General features: G+C 44.3%; 1 protein-coding gene across 7 annotated transcripts in view; it reads left to right on the forward strand.

Moving 5' to 3' along the window:
- LOC110492207 (histone deacetylase 7) overlaps positions 1-20259 on the forward strand; it is a 69068-nt gene that overhangs the window by 13875 nt on the left and 34934 nt on the right. For all 7 annotated transcript variants that reach the window (XM_036947168.1, XM_036947170.1, XM_036947169.1 and 4 more), the window contains exon 2: positions 436-504. In XM_036947168.1, coding sequence (XP_036803063.1) covers positions 436-504 — 69 coding nt within the window. The remainder of the gene's footprint in view (positions 1-435; positions 505-20259) is intronic.

Below are 20259 nucleotides of genomic sequence, written 5' to 3' on the forward strand. Positions count from 1 at the left end.
TGCACCGCAGCCAGGTCTGTCATTCTAGAAATAGGTTGGCAACGTTTTGAAACAAGCCGATTTAATTGGGGCTACAATCAACCTCTCCTCGCAGGGCCGTCTTGTAAATGTAGGCATGTTATTTCTCTCCCTTCTCGTTTCCATGGCATCCCCTCAGAGCAGATGTTCAGGCCAGGGCAACAGGTTTTCTCCGAGTGAGAAAATGAATTCCATTGTTGAATTGTTACAAGAAAGTTCGCGATCGTGAAGCGATACTTTTTGTCGGAAGCAAAGTGTTTCTTTCTTTTTTTTTTCTGAAAGCTGTGTAAGGTCCTTTTGTTTTAGACAGCCTATACTTTTGATACATATGTTTGATGTTATCTATTACGAAGATAACATTGATAGTTCATTGCTCTGATGATTGTGAATAATAAACTTTCTCTCTCCGGTCTGCAGATGCAATCACGGCGTCGGGACCTACCCTAGACAAAGACCAACGGGACAGCGTTTTTTCAAGAGTGGCAGGTAGGCCCCCTAAATGTGTCACTTCAGCCGTGAAATAACAATGTAACAACTCATTGCTGCATATCACCTCACGGTCTTCAGAATAGGCCTGGCCTACATAGATATATATACATTTTTTTTCAGAATTAGTCATTTTTTTTTTTAGATGGGCTACATCTGTTTGCATGTCACCAACCCACCCGCTATTCAAGGTTCTTTGAACAGGTCAGAACAGTTATGCAGTTGTCAGAAACGTTCAGATCTAGCCAATTCTGTATGTCTATAACAATCTATGCCCGGACAAATATGGAAATATCCTGGAGAAAACATTGTTCTGGGTTGAGCGCTGCTAATGATGATGAGCATAATGATGATGATGATGAGGGCTGTGCGTCTCATTCTCCGCTAGCTGCTGCTGTTGCTCTGATGAGACACACAACAAGCCCCCTTAATTTAAGTTAAATCAATGAGGTAATTACAACTAGGCTGTGGTCCGTCAGCGCTGTGCTGTGGTTGTTCCTCAGATCCTCTTGTTGTGATTCTACTGCCACATGCCAGGGGAAAGGTACTGCGTCTGTGATGAGTTATGTGCCCAGACGGTAGTGTATCATTCCATAGCAAGAAGCTCAATATCAGTTAAATATATTTTCCAGCAGTTTGGATTTGGATCATGCCAGCCTATTCAGAGTCTGGAACCGAGTACGTGTCTGTGGCTTGCTGTTTGTCTGGACAAGGTATTTGTTGCTTGTGAAACCACAGAGTGAAGGGTTGTGATACGGAGAGTGAAGGGGATGAGAACTCACAAACCCTCAAAAAATATAGTCTTACATTTCCCTTAACATACCAGGAACGGAGGAAAATGGAGATAACAATAGCAAGATTGTTTTGCAAGGAGCTGCAGTAAAGATCACGTTTCCTGTTTCTGACTGAAACCCGGGTCAGCTGACTCCCTCCTTCCCTCCCGTTGCTGTCTTGAGAGAAAAAGCCCAGAGGGTTCAATTGAACGTTTAGTCAGGGAGGCAGAGACTTTTAGTCCTGTATTAGTCCTATATACAACTCGACTGAAGTTGGATAGATTAATCGTTTGCTGTCCTTTAGATCCATAAAATAATTTGATACAGGTAGATACATATTCCTTGTGGTGACAGACCTTGTTATCTGTGGAACCAAACATTGGTGAATGTGAAATGTGAGTCTGGATCCCTGAGGCAGGCCTGTAAATTGTGTCCCTAGTCATGCTGTCCAGGAATTGGTTTCATAACGGCAGTTAATACATATAGCATTTACCTCTCAGGCCAGTTGGACATGTTAAAAAGTTACCAAGTCACCTTAAGCAAACTCCCAGCTCTGCACCAGGAGCTCAAGTCAGTTAATGGCCTGATGCTCTGCTAATGGTCTCATGGTCTACCTGTGTTAACTTTGAATGCCAGGAACCAGGAAAATAAATCTACTTATAGTTCTGAGGTTTGCTTACTGGATTTGGAGATGGATACGTTTCTGGTCTCTGATAACGACTGTGGGTTTTGCAGTTATGTATTCAGTGTGAGTGCGTGCGTTTTGTGTGTGTGTGTGTGTACATGCGTTTGTGTGTGTTACCAAGAATTTTAATGTCCTCTTCTGTTGTTGTTCATTCAGTCAGAAAAGCGTGACTCTGCATATTCATGGTTTTCCCAGAACAGTTGTTAAAGTTTAAAAGTCTCAGAGAGTGTGCGATAGGGAGAGGGATAGAAAGAAATCTTGATAACTGCAGAGGGACACCGGGACTTAAACTTGGCGAGAGACAGGAGAGAAAAGAGAGATGCACGGATGTCAGAAAGATGTCATTATCTGCATTTTTGTGCGCACTCATATGCCGTTTACCTTAACCACTGAATTATACTGTAGCCTCTCCTCTTCTCTCAGAGAGCAGTAAATGTAGCAGAAACTGTCCTCTTTCCTTTGTGTCTCTGCCAAGCTGGGCTGGCCATGAATGTTCTGTTTTCATAGTACCTTAGGGTTAGCAATCCAGGGGCCTTTCTTCTCTCCTCTCGTCCCTCTCTCCCCACCCAGGAGCCAGACCAGGGTTCACTACACAACGTCCCCATACTGCTGACCTCTGGGTCAAGTGGCGGAACTTTCGTTTACCTGTCTGTTCTGCTCTCAGGGTGATGCAGGAAATTGTTTCACTTTGTAGTCATGGTTATACAGTACAGGTTGCTCCTCCATGGTTCGGTGCAACAGGCTTGTTGAGAGAGCGCTATGTAGTCCTTTACTGGGTGCATCCTCTTCTTAAATAACATGACATAGAATGAAACCACAGTAATTGATGCATGCAAGACAAGTGCAACCTTTCATATCACACCATGTAGCCTACAGCACCGCAACACTTGACACGACTCGACTGGCTGTCCGTAACAATGTTTGTTTTAGTTTCTTGCTAAGAGATGTTGTGGTGATACGGTGGTGGCATGGCTGAGACAGGTGTGTGTTGTTGTGAGGGTTGTTGATGTGGGTGTGTTGACGTATGTTGGGCCTGGGTGATGAGTGGGCCATGCAGAGTCTCTTTGAGAGAGTTGCTGTGTTGAGTGTCTTATCTCACTGGGGCTGTGGGGAATGTGTTTGATGTTGAAGGTGGAAGGAGGGTTGGAAGCACACACACACACTGGCTTTAAGGGAGTGACTAACCGAATAGCCTCACCACCCAGCAAACAGGGGACGTCCTGAGGACATTCTGCGACGTTCCCTTTAGGTCCCACAATTCTACCCTCCTGATTCCTGCTTACAAGCAAAAATGAAAGCATGAAGCACTAGTGACTCTATAAAAAAAAGTGGTCAGGTGAAGCAGATGCTAAACTACAGGACTGTTTTGCTATCACAGACTGGAACATGTTCCAGGATTCATCCGATGGCATTGAGGAGTACACCACATCAGTCACTGGCTTTATCAATAAGTGCATTGAGGACCTCGTCCCCACAGTGACTGTACGTACATACCCCAACCAGAAGCCATGGATTACAGGCAACATTCACACTGAGCTAAAGGATAGAGCTGCCGCTTTCAAAGTGCTTATAAGAAATTCTGCTATGCCCTCCGACGAACCATCAAACAGGCCAAACAGGTCAACATTCACAAGGCTGCGGGGCCAGACGGATTACCAGGACGTGTGCTCCGGGCATGTGCTGACCAACTGGCAGGTGTCTTCACTGACATTTTCAACAAGTCCCTGATTGAGTCTGTAATACCAACATGTTTCAATCAGACCACCATAGTCCCTGTGTCCAAGAACTCGAAGGCAACCTGCCTAAATGACTACAGGTAACACTCACGTCCGTAACATTGAAGTTCTTTGAAAGGCTGGTAATGGCTCACATCAACACCATTATCCCAGAAACCCTAGACCCACTCCAATTTGCATACCGCCCAAACAGATCCACAGATGATGCAATCTCTATTGCACTCCACACTGCCCTTTCCCACCTGGCCAAAAGGAACACCTACGTGAGAATGCTATTTATTGATTACAGCTCAGCGTTTAACACCATAGTTCCCTCAAAGCTCATCACTAAGCTAAGGATCCTGGGACTAAACACCTCCCTCTGCAACTGGATCCTGGACTTCCTGACGGGCCGCCACCAGGTGGTGAGGGTAGGTAGCAACACATCTGCCACGCTGATCCTCAACACTGGAGCCCCTCAGGGGTGCGTGCTCAGTCCCCCCCTGTACACCCACGACTGCATGGCCAGGCACGACTCAACACCATCATTAAGTTTGCAGACGACACAACAGTGGTAGGCCTGATCACCGACAATGACGAGACAGCCTATAGGGAGGAGGTCAGAGACATGGCCGTGTGGTGCCAGAATAACAACCTATCCCTCAAAGTAACCAAGACTAAGGAGATGATTGTGGACTACAGGAAAAGGAGGACCGAGCACGCCACCATTCTCATCGACGGGGCTGTAGTGGAACAGGTTGAGAGCTTCAAGTTCCTTGGTGTCCACATCACCAACAAACTAGAATGGGCCAAACGGCAATTGCTCGGGCTCCGACCGCAAGGCACTACAGAGGGTAGTGCGTACGGCCCAGTACATCACTGGGGCTAAGCTGCCATCCAGGACCTCTACACCAGGCGGTGTAAGAGGAAGACCCTAAAAATTGTCAAAGAGGCACCCAGCCTCCCCAGTCATAGACTGTTCTCTCTACTACCGCATGGCAAGCGGTACTGCAGTGCCAAGTCTAGGGCAAAAAGGCTTCTCAACAGTTTTTACCACCAAGCCATAAGACTCCCGAACAGGTAATCAAAAGGCTACCTGGACTTTTTGCATTGTGTGCTCCCCCCAACTCCTCTTTTACGCTGCTGCTACTCTCTGTTTATCATATACATGTATGCATAGTCACTTTAACTATACATTCATGTACATACTACCTCAATTGGCCCGACAAACCAGTGCCCTCGCACATAGGCTAACCGGGCTATCTGCATTGTGTCCCACCACCCTCCAACCCCTCTTTTTACGTTACTGCTACTCTCTGTTTATCATGATGCATTGTCACTTTAGCCATATCTACATGTACAGTGCCTTGCGAAAGTATTCGGCCCCCTTGAACTTTGCGACCTTTTGCCACATTTCAGGCTTCAAACATAAAGATATAAAACTATTTTTTAATGAAGAATCAACAACAAGTGGGACACAATCATGAAGTGGAACAACATTTATTGGATATTTCAAACTTTTTTAACAAATCAAAAACTGAAAAATTGGGCGTGCAAAATTATTCAGCCCCTTTACTTTCAGTGCAGCAAACTCTCTCCAGAAGTTCAGTGAGGATCTCTGAATGATCCAATGTTGACCTAAATGACTAATGATGATAAATACAATCCACCTGTGTGTAATCAAGTCTCCGTATAAATGCACCTGCACTGTGATAGTCTCAGAGGTCCGTCAAAAGCGCAGAGAGCATCATGAAGAACAAGGAACACACCAGGCAAGTCCGAGATACTGTTGTGAAGAAGTTTAAAGCCGGATTTGGATACAAAAAGATTTCCCAAGCTTTAAACATCCCAAGGAGCAGTGTGCAAGCGATAATATTGAAATGGAAGGAGTATCAGACCACTGCAAATCTACCAAGACCTGGCCTCCCTCTAAACTTTCAGCTCATACAAGGAGAAGACTGATCAGAGATGCAGCCAAGAGGCCCATGATCACTCTGGATGAACTGCAGAGATCTACAGCTGAGGTGGGAGACTCTGTCCATAGGACAACAATCAGTCATATATTGCACACATCTGGCCTTTATGGAAGAGTGGCAAGAAGAGACACACCAAACATGTGGAAGAAGGTGCTCTGGTCAGATGAAACCAAAATTGAACTTTTTGGCAACAATGCAAAACGTTATGTTTGCCGTAAAAGCCTCGCTACTGTTATAGCCTCGCTACTGTTATAGCCTCTATACTGTATATTGCCTCGCTACTGTTATAGCCTCGCTACTGTTATAGCCTCGCTACGTTTATAGCCTCGCTACGTTTATAGCCTCACTACTGTATATAGCCTCTCTACTGTATATTGCCTCTCTACTGTATATAGCCTCGCTACGTTTATAGCCTCTCTACTGTATATAGCCTCGCTACTGTATGTAGCCTCGCTACTGTATATAGCCTCGCTACTGTATATAGCCTCGCTACGTTTATAGCCTCACTACTGTCATTCTCACTGTCTTTTTTACTGTTGTTTTTATTTCTTTACTTACCTATTGTTCACCAAATACCTGGTTAGAGCCTGTAAGTAAGCTACACCTGTTGTATTCTGTGCACGTGACAAAGAAACTTTGATTTGATTAAGGGTTTCGGCGTGACGTTTATCCCTCTGACGTTCTGAGAATGTTCTAAGAATGTTGCATGATGGTCCCAAAGGAACATCCTAAAAATGTCCTCTGGGATGTCCCTGGGACAAACGGGGAACTAGACAAATCCTCCAGGGGGACCAAGGCACAACATCCCAAGAAAGTCCTAAAAATATCCTCGGGACCAACCGGGAACTAGAAAAAACCTCTAGTGGACCATGACCCAATGTCCTGACGACTTTAGGCGACCATTTCTTGATGTCCTAATGACTCGTTACTGTTTGCAGGGCAGCTGCTTCTGAAGCAGAGGGTCTGAAAGGCGCTGACAGCTGTGGATTCCTTCAGACCCTCAAAAAGAAGGGGAAAAAGAGGGGTTGAGTAAAACAGAGGGAGAGAGAGAAAAAGAGAGAGATGGAACTGAGAGAAAGACAGAGAGAGAAGGGGATGTAGAAGTACTGACAGATCAGGGTATCTGGGATTGCGGTCGACACACACTATAATTGGAGATCCTGGGTTGCACAAGGTTGATTTAGCAATGGTTAAGACAAAAACACTATCATTGTTTAAAGGCCCAGTGCAGGCAAAAACATGTTTTGCCTAGTGCAGGCAAAAACATGTTTTGCCTATGTTTTCAACACTGAGGTTGGAATATTACTGTAATGTGAACATTATGACAATGCCTTTTTAGTGTAAGCTGTTTGAAAAGTAGTGCTGAGAGTTTAGTGCGTTTTGATGTCTGTTCAGTTTCGGGTTCAAATATTAAAAAGTATGTTTTTTTGATGATTTGGTTTGAATGCTGTAACAACACAGAATAAAACAATTAATAAAAGTCCTGTGATGGTAGCGACTGTCCATTAATTATCACTTATTAACCATCATTTATTCACATTACTTTACTTTAATAAAATATTTAAGTTGTTGTATATATTACATTTGTTCTATTTGATGAATGTATTATTTAATTTCAAGTCATCTCATCACCATAGACCTGCTGCCTATGCTGTCTGACAAAATCACTATTTTGTAGTTCTTCAAAGGAAGTAAGGCATACTTTTATGACTGCTGATTACCAACTATCAATGACTTACATCCTGTATTTTCAGGTAGAGATACCTCGTGACACAACAGCTGCTCTCTACAGTGTATTCAGAAAGTATTCAGACCCCTTCCCTTTTCACACATTTTGTTACGTTACCGCCTTATTCTAAAATGGATAAAACTGTTTTTCCCCTCATCAATCCACACACAATATCACATAATGACAAAGCAAAAAAACGTTTTTAGACATTTTTGCACATTTATAAAAAATAATAATGAAAATATCACATTCAAATAATTATTCAAACCCTCTACTCAGTACTTTGTTGAAGCAGCTTTAGCAGCGATTACAGCCTCGAGTCTTCTTGGGTATGACGCTACAAGCTTGGTATGACGCTACAAGCTTGGCACAACTGTATTTGCGGAGCTTCTCCCATTCTTCTCTGCTGATCCTCTCAAGCTCTGTCAGGTTGGATGGGGAGCGTCGCTGCACATATATTTTCAGGTCTCTCCAGAGATGTTCCATCGGGTTCAAGTCCGGGCCCTGACTGGGCCACTCAAGGACATTTTCATCAAGGATCTCTCTGTACTTTGCTCCGTTCATCTTTCCCTTGATCCTGACTAGTCTCCCAGTCCCTGCCGCTGAATAACATCCCCACAGCATGATGCTGCCACCACCATGCTTCACTGTAGTGATGGTGCCAGGATTCTTCCAGTCGTGACGCTTTGCATTCAGGCAAAAAAGTTATATCTTGGTTTCATCAGACCAGAGAATCTTTTTTTTTCATGGTCTGAGTCCTTTAGATGCCTTTTGGCAAACTCCAAGCGGGTGGTCATGTGCCTTTTACTGAGGAGTGGCTTCTGTCTGGCCAATCTACCATAAAGGCCTGATTGGTGCAGTTCTACAGATTGTTGTCCTTCTGGAAGGTTCTCCCATCTCCACAGAGGGAACCCATCGGGTTCTTGGTCACCTCCCCGACCAAAGCCCTTCTCCTCCAATTGCTCAGTTTGGCTGGACGACCAGCTCTGAAGAGTCTTGGTGGTTCCAAACTTCTTCCATTTAAGAATGATGGAGGCCACTGTGTTCTTGGACCTTCAATGCTGCAGACATTTTTTGGTACCCTTCCCCAGATCTGTGCCTCGACACAATCCTGTCTCAGAGCTCTACGGGCAATTCCTTCGACCTCATGGCTTGGTTTTTGCTCTGACATTCACTGTCAACTGTGGGACCTTATATTAGACAGGAGTTTGTCTTTCCAAATCTTGTCCAATCAATTGAATTTACCACAGGTGGACTCCAATCAAGTTGTGGAAACATCTCAAAGATGATCAATGTAAACAGGATGCACCTGAGCTCAATTTCTTGTCTCATAGCAAAGGTTCCAAATACATATGTAAATAAGGTATTTTCTTAAAAACATTTGCAGAAATTTGTAAAAACCTGTTTTCACTTTGTCCCAATGGGGTATTGTGTGTACATTAAGGAACATTTAAAAAAATATATTTTAGAATAAGGATGTAACGTAACAAAATGTGGAAAAGGCGAAGGAGTCTGAATACTTTCCGAATGCCCTGTATATCAATCAATCAATCAATCAATCAATCAAATGTATTTATAATGCCCTTCTTACATCAGCTGATGTCACAAAGTGCTGTACAGAAACCCAGCCTAAAACCCCAAGCAGCAAGCAATGCAGGTGTAGAAGCACGTTGGCTAGGAAAAACTCCCTAGAAAGACAGAAACTTAGGAAGAAACCTAGAGAGGAACCAGGCTATGAGGGGTGGCCAGTCCTCTTCTGTCTGTACCGGGTGGAGATTACAAGAGTACATGGCCATTTAAGGCCAGATTGTTCTTCAAGATGTTCAAACGTTCATAGATGACCAGCAGGGTCAAATTATAATCAGTGGTTGTAGAGGGTTCACCAGGTCAGTGCCTGAGGAGTAATTGTCAGTTGGCCTTTCATAACCAAGCATTCAGAGGCCGAGACAGCAGGTGCGGGACAAGTTAGCACGTCTGGTGAACAGGTTAAGGTTCCATAGCCGCAGACAGAACAGTTGAAACTGGAGCAGTAGCACGACCAGGTGGACTGGGGGCAGCCAGGAGTCATCAGGCTAGGTAGTCCTGAGGCATGGTCCTAGGGATCAGGTCCTCTGGGACGGGGGAGAGGGAGAGAATTAGAGGCAGCATACTTACAATTCACACAGGACACCAGATAAGACAGAAGAATTACACCAGATATAACAGACTGACCCTAGCCCCCTGTCACATAGACGATTGCAGTATAGATACTGGAGGCTTAGACAGGGGTGGGTCAGGGGACACTGTGGCCCTGTCCAATGATAGCGCCGGACACGGCCAACAAGGCAGGTTATAACCCCACCCACTTTGCCAAAGCACAGCCCCCACACCACTAAAGGGATATCAACAGACCCCCAACTTACTACCCTGAGACAAGGCTGAGTATAGCCCACGAAGATCTTCACGACACGAGCCCGATCGCACATTCTTTGTCTCTTCCGTAGCAGGCGTAAAAGAAACACAGACCTTACAAGTAGATGCGCAATGGATTATGGTCATTGTAGTTAATTACCACTTTTTATGCGTTAAACTATGTAGAATATCGGCCTGTTGGAAACTACAACTTCTTACTACATTGCACAGTTCAGGCTGTTCAGTTCAGGCAGTTCAGGATTTATCTCCAAAGAAGCTGTGCATTGAGCACACAAGAAAAATGTATTCAAATAATTGAACCGACGTCAGTCAATTAGTTGTTTAAAAACTGAAAAATAACAGACATGTCAGTTAATCGCTCAGCACTATTGAAAAGACAGCCTGAAATGTCAGCCTGCTTTGGTGGGATGGAGTTTTGGCCTGCCTGATGACATCACCAGGCGGTAAATTAGTTAATAGACCAATAAGAAGGAGTTCCAAACCTCTCTGCCAATAACAGCTAGTTTTCTCCTTCCAACTCAGACCACTCCCAGACAGTCTCAGCAAAAATCTTGCTTGAGATATTGCTCTTTGCTAAAAACCTATTTTTGTTTCTTTTTGACCATGTTAATTGAAAACGTAATTCTTGCCCAGATATTATCTGATATTGAGATCAAAATGGCTGCATTGGTAACAACAAAATACTTGCCCCATTCAGTTTTCTAGGAGTCAATGACCTGGTTTTTACTATCAATCCCTTACTAACCTTTCCATCTCTCCTCTCTCTGTTGCTGTTGGTTAATTAGTTTGATGTCCTCAGGGCCTATGGAGTGAGAGTTAGACATTAATCAACTCAGTTGAATGGGTAGCAGCTCCCCTTCAGCCATTTACTGGCTGGTCTATGGGCTGGAGAGGGGGAGAGGGGGAGAGGAGACTCCTGCTGGCCCCTGGTCTTTCAGCTCAAATTTAATGTGAAGAAGAAAATATAACGGTCTTGAATAGCTTGGTCTTGACAATACTGAGCTAGCAGCACATGAATTTGACTGAGCCTGTCTGAATAGTTGTAGAGCTATAGCTCTACACTCATGGTTTATTTGTAGAGACATCTGGGGTACATTCCGTTTACTACTGTTCATCTCAGAACAGTAGTAAAGTGTACATTTAGCATATGTTCTATATTTGATCTGGCGTGTGTATTTCTGTTAATTTGGCCACTGTGAGCTTCACTTTGGTTATAGCTTTACGATTCATAAATACCATCTCATCAGAAGTGACTGGCTCGGAAGAAGCTAAACTCTGCAAACAGGAAGTGTCTCTTTCTCTCTCATTGTTGTGTTTTTATAAACTGTGCTTCCTTTTGCCTGCCGTGGTTACCATGGTTACACCAGCCCCCTGATCTCTAGTGGTGTTATGGGATGGCCCAGGGCAAAGCAGAGCTCGGCCATGTCTGTCTGTGAGAGCTGAGACTGAATACGGCCAGTAAGACCGAGAGAAGAAGAAGGAGTTAAAAGAGGATGTGGTCTGTTCAAAGATGAGTAAAGAGGGGGTAGCACTTCTGACTAATTATAGCTCACAGAGAGAAGAAGCACTGCTGTGAGTGTTTTCATATCTTTCAGATAGTTTTTGAAGCGTGGTTGGCTTGTTGTTTTGGGCCTGTCTCTGTCCCTGTCTCTCTGTCTTTCTCTGCCTGTCTCTGTCCCTGTCTCTGTCTGTCTTTCTGTCCCTGTCTGTCTTTCTGTCCCTGTCTCTGTCTGTCTTTCTGTCCTTGTCTCTGTCCCTGCCCATGTCCCTGTCTCTCTGTCCATGTCCCTGTCTCTCTGTCCCTGTCTCTCTGTCTCTGTCTGTCTTTCTGTCCCTGTCTCTGTCTGTCTCTCTGTCCCTGTCACTGTCTCTGTCCCTCTGTCCCTGCCCATGTCCATGTCTCTCTGTCTCTGTCCCTGCCCATGTGTCTCTGTCCCTGCCCATGCCCCTGTCTCTCTGTCCCTGTCTCTCTGTCCCTGTCCATGTCTCTCTGTCCCTGTCTCTGTCCCTGCCCATGTCCATGTCTCTCTGTCTATGTCCCTGCCCATGTCCCTGTCTCTGTCCTTGCCCATGTCTCTCTGTCCCTGTCTCTCTGTCCCTGACTCTGTCCCTGCTCATGTCTCTCTGTCCCTGTCTCTCTGTCCCTGTCCATGTCTCTCTGTCCCTGTCTCTCTGTCCCTGTCTCTCTGTCCCTGTCCATGCCTTTCTGTCCCTGCCCATGTGTCCCTGCCCATGTCTCTGTCCCTGCCCATGTCTCTGTCCCTGTCTCTTTGTCCCTGTCTCTTTGTCCCTGCCCATGTCTCTGTCCCTGTCTCTTTGTCCCTGTCTCTTTGTCCCTGCCCATGTCTCTGTCCCTGTCTCTTTGTCCCTGCCCATGTCTCTGTCCCTGTCTCTGCCCATGTTTCTGTCCCTGCCCATGTCTCTGTCCCTGTCCATGTCTCTCTGTCCCTGCCCATGTCTCTCTGTCCATGTCTCTGTCCCTGCCAATGTCTCTGTCCCTGTCTCTCTCCCTGCCCACGTTTCTGTCCCTGTCTATTTGTCCCTGTCTCTTTGTCCCTGCCCATGTCTCTGTCCCTGTCTCTGCCCATGTCTCTGTCCCTGCCCATGTCTCTGTCCCTTTGTCCCTGTCTCTTTGTCCCTGTCTCCCTGTCCCTGTCTCTTTGTCCCTGTCTCCCTGTCCATGGCTGGAACCTGAGTTCTAATCACTAGTGCTTCCTTGCCTGAGCAGGAAACCAAATAATAGACTACTTTAAAAAATGATCTCAGGAGGGCAGCTGGTGGGGAGAGCTGTGTGTGTGTGTGTGTGTGTGTGTGTGAGACTAATTAAAATGTCTCTCTGGTGTTGATTAAAGCTCTCTGCATTCTCCCTGCTCTCTGGGGCTCGTACTTGCGCTGCTCCTTCCACAAAACAGAAAGAGAGACACAGACAGAGAGAGAGAGAGAGACAGAGAGAGAGAAATTGAGTGAACAGGAACTGGAGAACTGCAGAGGGACTCAGACACTTAGTTGGGCCACAGATCGTAGAAGGAGATTTGAGAAGGACCCAGTTCTTAGAGCTTCTGCTCACTTTTTTTTATGCTAGCCAATCTCACCCAATTCATTCCAGTAGTATTCCAATCAGCCATGTTACTTTAATGGAATCGTTCTAATGTTCCGTAGTAACATATACCATACAGATAGACGTCACAGTAAGGCCTTGGTAATAAATCTCACATTGTGTTGTTTTATCTCGGCACCCTCTGACCCCACAAAAGGAAACCCAGGTAAGGACAGTGGAAACTTCAGCCTGGACAGAATTATACATAAACCTCCACTGTCAATCCACTGGCCCACAAAGAAAGAGAGAAGTCACACACACAAATGCCAACTTATCTTTACTCATTGTGTATTTATTCCTCGTTAATATTTGTATGTTATTATTTTTTAAATTCATAAAAAATGATCTGCATTGTTGAGACGGGCCCGTGAGAAAGCATTTCACTGATAGTCTACACCTGTTTATGAACACCATCTACGAATAGCAAGATGTACTTGGCTCAGCTGAGGGGTTACAGAGAGAGTCCCTGCTTTTATTCAGTATTTAAACGGGTCCCTGTATTTCCTTGGAGCAGTCAGCCACTGTGGACAGCACTGTGGACAGGTCCACTTCACCCTGTATGTTGAGCATGTTACACAAGCTGCCCTGTGGGCACAACTTTTCCATGCTGATCTCTCTTTCTCTCTCTTTCTCTCTCTTTCTCTCTCTTTCTCTCTCTTTCTCTCTCTTTCTCGCTCTCTCTCAGAGCTGCTTCAATCACATTCCACTCAGACTGCTCTCTCTATCTACTCTCCTATACTAATTCATAAACTGTATAAGTTATTATACATGAATCTTGGACCATTTTCAGTAAGTCTAGGCTTGATGATGTATTTGGAGTGCTGTAACTAGTTACTTCCACTTCAGAGGACTAGGCCCTGGGAAAGCAGGTCTGACTGACTGAGGAATTGAAGACTAGTGAAGGAGGTAAGGAAGCACATGGTATTGAACCAGCACCATGGAAGGAGGAAGATCTCAGTCCACAGGCACGTCATTATCAGTCATCGTCATTCTCAGTCCACACACACACACACACACAGAGAGAGAGGTAGGTCTCGGGTGATTTCCATAACGATGAGGGCTGGAAGCACACCTTCCATTGGTAGTCCATAGATAGCTCTCCGGCACATCTGTCCTCCCACACAAACAAATGAGCTGGCCGGATAGGATCACATCACACTATACCAGTCACACGCCACACACAAATGTGTGCGCACACATGCCAGCCTGGGATAAACCATTCACAGAAAGGGCCACATACAATGTCTCTGTTATTCCACAGCTGGTTATTTTAGGCTTGTTTATGTAGTTTTTTCTCCACAGTACTTATCTCTGGTGCTTTATCAATCTGGACTTGTTTCTCTTGATTCTGGCTCAAACCACATCACAAAAGTCAACTTTTCATTTTGACCCCAGTGTTTGTTGGATTCGAATTCCATGAAAACACAACTCATATCTTTCTATTAACACTCTATTCAACAATGATTTCCCAAGCTCCCTATGTGCTCACATTGTTTTGGAGGGATGTTCTACAAGTTTGTATTAGTGAGAGGTTGATAGATATGCCAGGCCATGATTAACATTCCTGCTGTAATTCCAGACATATTTACCCACCAGAGGAAGTCTACATACTGCTACTCTGCTCTGCTGTTCTGCTCTCTGTCAACCTTTGTCCTATCTCACCTGTCTGTCTCTGTCCTACTGCTGCAGCTCATAGAGATGGGAGGAGAGGTGAAGAGATAGAGGAAGACAACGCAGCAGAGGGGAAGATAATGCAGGAGAGGGGAAGAGAGAGGAAGAGAATGGAGGAGAGGGGAAGAGAATGGAGGAGAGGGGAAGAGATAGAGGAAAAGAATGCAGGAGAGGGGAAGAGAATGCAGGAGAGGGGAAGAGAGAGGAAGAGAATGGAGGAGAGGGGAAGAGAATAGAGGAGAGGGGAAGAGAGAGGAAGATAATGCAGGAGAGGGGAAGAGAATGCAGGAGAGGGGAAGATATAGAGGAAGAGAATGCAGGAGAGAGGAAGAGAATGCAGGAGAGGGGAAGAGAATGCAGGAGAGGGGAAGAGAATGCAGGAGAGGGGAAGATAATGCAGGAGAGGGGAAGAGAATGGAGGAGAGGGGAAGAGAATGGAGGAGAGGGGAAGAGAATGTTATCATAACGGGCCAATAGTGAACACACCAATGCACTTTCTCTCCTTAACTTTCCCTGAAATGCATTTCCTATGATGTAGGCCTGTTTTACATTCAGCAATTAGCAAGAGCAAGCCTTCTCATTTCCCCGAATAGGCTATTAGGTCTAGAATAAAACATGATCAAAATAAATGTCCTATAGCTTTTGTAGTCTAAATCTTTTCCTGGGATTTTATGAGAAGAGGAATGGCCTATTGGGGAGTGTCTTGTTGTCTGGCTTTTCATGCCCCTCTACAAGATTTAAAAGGAATAGCTGTGGCAGCGGAGAGGACATGTGCGTAAATGCACAACAGAACAATTAAGAGACACAGGCTCGAGATATAGCCTAAGTTAGAAGTGTATGCATGTTAGCCCATAATTCATAAGCTCAATGTTTGGCTTAATATTGCAGTGAAAATATCCAGTCCATTTACACCGCGAGAGAAAATAAGGTTTTTTAGGCTGTCGGATCATAGTTAGCCTACACTATGTGCGCTCCTGAGGTTGCGCTCCCTCCTAGTCCCAGTCCCCGCGGGTTACGCAGCTCGAAAAGCTACCCTATTGTTTCAGTTTTTTAGGGACAAGAAATGTATCCTACCTAGACTACAATAACAACACAATGTAATGAAGAATGTTATTGTTGTTTTCAAGTGAGTACAAAACACTAGTCTAGACTGTAAACTGCAGTGAATAGCCTATGACATTTAAATAACCGTTCAAAAGCCTGGCATATTGAATGCATATTCATTTCAAAATAACTGCATCTATCCTGCCTGATTGGGCAACCATTTGAATCAGTTTTGGGGGTTTTCTCGGATGTTTAGCCTACAAGGTCCAGGCACATTAGCAGGACCGTAATATGGTGTATCAGTTAACAGAAACATGCTAATGCAGGGATTTCTGGTGGCGCGCATATGAAGTATGATAATGCGCAAGCATGTAGGAAGTTGTATCTATAGTTTCCACGTTTGGCTTCCGTGTTTTAAATGAGTTCGAAAATGAGGTGGATAGGCCTGATAGACGGGCTTCTATTATCAACAACCGCATTCAATTACAATTATAAAGAATGCCGCTATTTTGTATGCATTAGGTCCTCAAGTTTACTCCAGAGCTATGTTACCTGATGTACCAACAAGTGATGTGGTATCCTAGAAATTGAATAGAGGTGACCTTTGTATATGGCAGGAACAACTCCGTTATGTATCCACATGTTGGAAACGGGCAGCTCCTAGAAGTACATAGAGCACAGCTAACTGCAGGCAATCCTACACTGCAGACAGGAATGGCAAGCCATGCTGCGCAGCAGGATTGACCTCGCGCACTAAACACACACACGCAGCGACAGGAGGGCCTGCAGGAAGAGGGAAGATGGAAGGAGGTGTTGAGTTGCACTTGTACTGAGAGATGGTGAAAGACTCCTCCTCTGGAGTGGAACACACACACATATTGAGGTTGGGATCATAATAACACTGGCATGTCCCCTTTTAGGAGGGAGCGAGTTTGAGATGCCTCAGTGGAGGCTCAGAGGGGGAGGGGGGGGGGGGACTTTCTCAGGGGTGTCAGGTTGTCATAACAATCCCCCTGCTCTGACCTCTTTCCCCTTTCCTCTCCTCTCATTTCTTCTGTTTAATTATGTCTCAGGAAGTTCAAAGGGAATACTTTAAGCTCCTGGCAGTCTTGCAGAGACCGGTTCCGTCCGAAATCTGTCTTGTCTACTACTTACTGAAACTGCATACATGCTTTGTACTATTTAAAACGTACTGTTTAGTAGCACCAAATTAATCATCTAATGCATAATTGCGTTTATTTCTGCCATTGGGTTACATTTTCTACAGCCAGTCACCATATATGATTATCAACTGTTGTCAAACACATGAGCCCGGAAACAATTATCTTCCTCAGTAGGGTGCAGCGAATTCTACTAGATGAAAAGCCGAAATGAGTAGGCATTTAAAGCATACTCAAGTTTTGACATTTTCATGAACTATAAAACTTTATTTTCGCATACTCAAAATGCCTTCTATTTATAATGCAAGTATTCAGACATGGTCACAGAGTGTAAAGGAACTGAACCTGCATGACTAGGAAATTGCTCATAATGTAGGTGAACCTTTCCACTCAGTAACTTGACTTGTGTTTTAAGCTTGGCCAAGTGTAGGGCTTTTGTAGTGCCTCCATGGAATAAATTCTTTATTAATTAAAAAAAATATATTTTTGGAAAAGAGACGGTTGGAGAATTGATGCAGACTGAATGTAGACCAGAGGATACAGTGGTGATAGATAGTGTGTTGTAGATGGGGTTGCACATTTTGGGGAATATTCAGAGGTGGAAACTTTCCGTGGGAATTAAAGGAATATATGGGAATTAACGGAAATATATGCAAATTAATATTAATACCATTTAAATGTAGATGTTTTTTGCATTGGATATATTTACCATATCATATGGAGACTGAAATATAAACATTTTTACCTTATCATAAGTAGACATCATTGCAAATAATTAAATCCTTCCAATGGAAATAAAAATAACTATTTAGTTACAAATTTAACTTGAATTAAATTAGTTGACTCTTCACATGGGATGATTTCACTGAACAACAAAAGAAAGTGAATATTGAATGATCCCCAATGAGCCATCGCATCTCCCCAAAAATGTTTTCAACATGAAATGAAAAAATGAAAGTCTAGAAACTAAAGATTTGGTTGTCTTCCTCTCAGGCTTCCATGTCTTCTCCCTGGACCTCCTCAATGTCCACCTCTTGAACATCAGACTCTGAGGCCTCATCTTCACTGTCACTTTCCAACCTTGTTGAGGATGGCTCGTTGTCAGGCTCAAAAAGCCTCAAATTTGCCCGGATGGCCACCAATTTTTCAACCCTTGTATTGGTCAGCCTGTTGCGTGCTTTGGTGTGTCTCTTCCCAAACAAGGACCAGTTGTGCTCCGAGGCAGCTGATGTTGGTGGGATTTGGAGGATGATGGAGGCAACAGGGGAAAGAGCCTCAGATCCACAAAGTCCCTTCCACCAGGTGGCTGATGAGATATGTTGGCACGACTGCCATATTGCATCTCCATCCCAAAGCCCTTGCTTGGAAGTGTACTTCGCCAGACTGCCAAGAACCTTGCCCTCATCCGGGCCAAGGAGGCAAGACGCGGTAGTGATGACACCATAGGCCCTGTTGTTCTCTGCACCAGACAGGATGCTCTTGCCAGCATACTTGGGGTCCAACATGTACGCTGTGGCGTGTATGGGCTTCAGGCAGAAGTCTTCACACTTTTTGATGTATTTCAGAACTGCAGTTTTCTCCGCTTGGAACAACAGTGAAGTGGGCAGGGCAGTATGGATTTCATCTCTTACATCTGCAAGCAGAGTCTGAACATCAGACAGGATGGCATTGTCTCACTCAATCCGGGCAATGGCTACTGCTATAGGTTTCAGTCTGCTTACCACTCTCTTCCAAAATACATAATCCAGGAGGATCCTCTTGATGGGGCTGTCCATATCGACAGACTGTGATATGGCCATTTCTTGGAGAGACTCCTTCCCCTCGAGGAGACTGTCAAACAGGATGACAACACCATCCCAACTGGTGTTGCTGGGCAGCTTCAATGTGGTGCTCTTATTCTTCTCACTTTGCTTGGTGAGGTAGATTGCTGCTATAACTTGATGACCATTCAAATACCTAACAATTTCCTTGGCTCTCTTGTAGAGTGTATCCATTGTTTTCAGTGCCATGATGTCCTTGAGGAGCAGTTTCAATGCATGAGCAGCACAGCCAATGGGTGTGATGTGAGAGTAGGACTCCTCCACTTTAGACCAAGCAGCCTTCGTGTTCACAGCATTGTCTGTCACCACTGCAAATACCTTCTGTGGTTCAAGGTTACTGATGACTTCCTTCAGCTCATCTGCAATGTAGAGACCGGTGTGTCTGTTGTTCCTTGTGTCTGTGCTCTTGTAGAATACTGGTTGAGGGGTGGAGATGATATAGTTCATTTTTCCTTGCCCACGAACATTCGACCACCTATCAGAGATGATAGCAATACAGTCTGCTTTCTCTATGATTTGCTTGACCTTCACTTGAACTCTGTTGAACTCTGCATCCAGAAAATTAGTAGATAAAGCATGTCTGGTTGGAGGGGTGTATGCTGGGCGGAGAACATTCAGAAATCTCTTCCAATGCACATTGCCTGTGAGCATCAGAAGTGAACCAGTTGCGTACACAGCTCGAGCAAGACATTCATCAGCATTTCTCTAACTACGTTCCTCCATTGAGTCAAAAAAACATCTGATTCCAAGAGGATCATGAGCTGTCACTCTCTATAAGGTGTCGGATTCCTCATTTTCACCTCGAATAGAAGTAGAGGGACTTTTGTCAGAGGTTGCTTGTTGTGAGCACTGAGGGAACTTTATGCATTTGGCCAGATGATTCTGCATCTTTGTTGCATTCTTCACATATGATTTGGCACAGTATTTGCAAATGTACACAGCTTTTCCTTCTACATTAGCTGCAGTGAAATGTCTCCTCACATCAGATAGTTCCTGTGGCATTTTCCTGTAAAGATTTGAAAAAAATGACAAAAAATAAATACAGATAAATAGTTAAGCAGTTATATTAAACAACTCCTTTGTAAGAGAAATGTTTTAAAATTAAACATGTATGGAAACAGGTGAATTAACACTCAGTTAGCAGGCTCAAGCAAGCTAAAACCCACATGGTAGCAAAAACTAACTAGCAGAAATTGTTAACAAGTTAGAAATGATTTAAACACACTTTGCTGTAGGCTACTATTTACTTGTTAACAAAAAATCATGTATGTCGTATAAAATATATTCACCCCACCCAGTATTGTAATCAAAACTAATCAGAAAGCATGTAGTCCTTGGCTCAGACAGTGTAGTGGTGTGGGCTCAATAGTGTGCAAGGTCTTGAGAATCAGCTGTACATGTGATGGAAGAATGCACTGTGCATGCAGAGAGTTGCAATTCCATTGAATTGGGGATAATTTTCCAAAATATGCTACAAGACCTAGAATTGCCATATGTGTATCCCACAAAAAAAGGTGAATTGTTATAAGCTAACTTTTTTTGATTAATTTAAGCAAAATTCCCCATATTCCTGGGACATTTACCGGAAAATATTTGACCCTTTGCAACCCTAGTTGCAGACAATTGTTGTATTCCTGGGTGTCGCCACTGGTACCATTCTGTGGACTGTCATC

This window comes from Oncorhynchus mykiss, chromosome 16 (genome assembly GCF_013265735.2).
Source record: "Oncorhynchus mykiss isolate Arlee chromosome 16, USDA_OmykA_1.1, whole genome shotgun sequence".
NCBI classification, from domain to species: domain Eukaryota; kingdom Metazoa; phylum Chordata; class Actinopteri; order Salmoniformes; family Salmonidae; genus Oncorhynchus; species Oncorhynchus mykiss.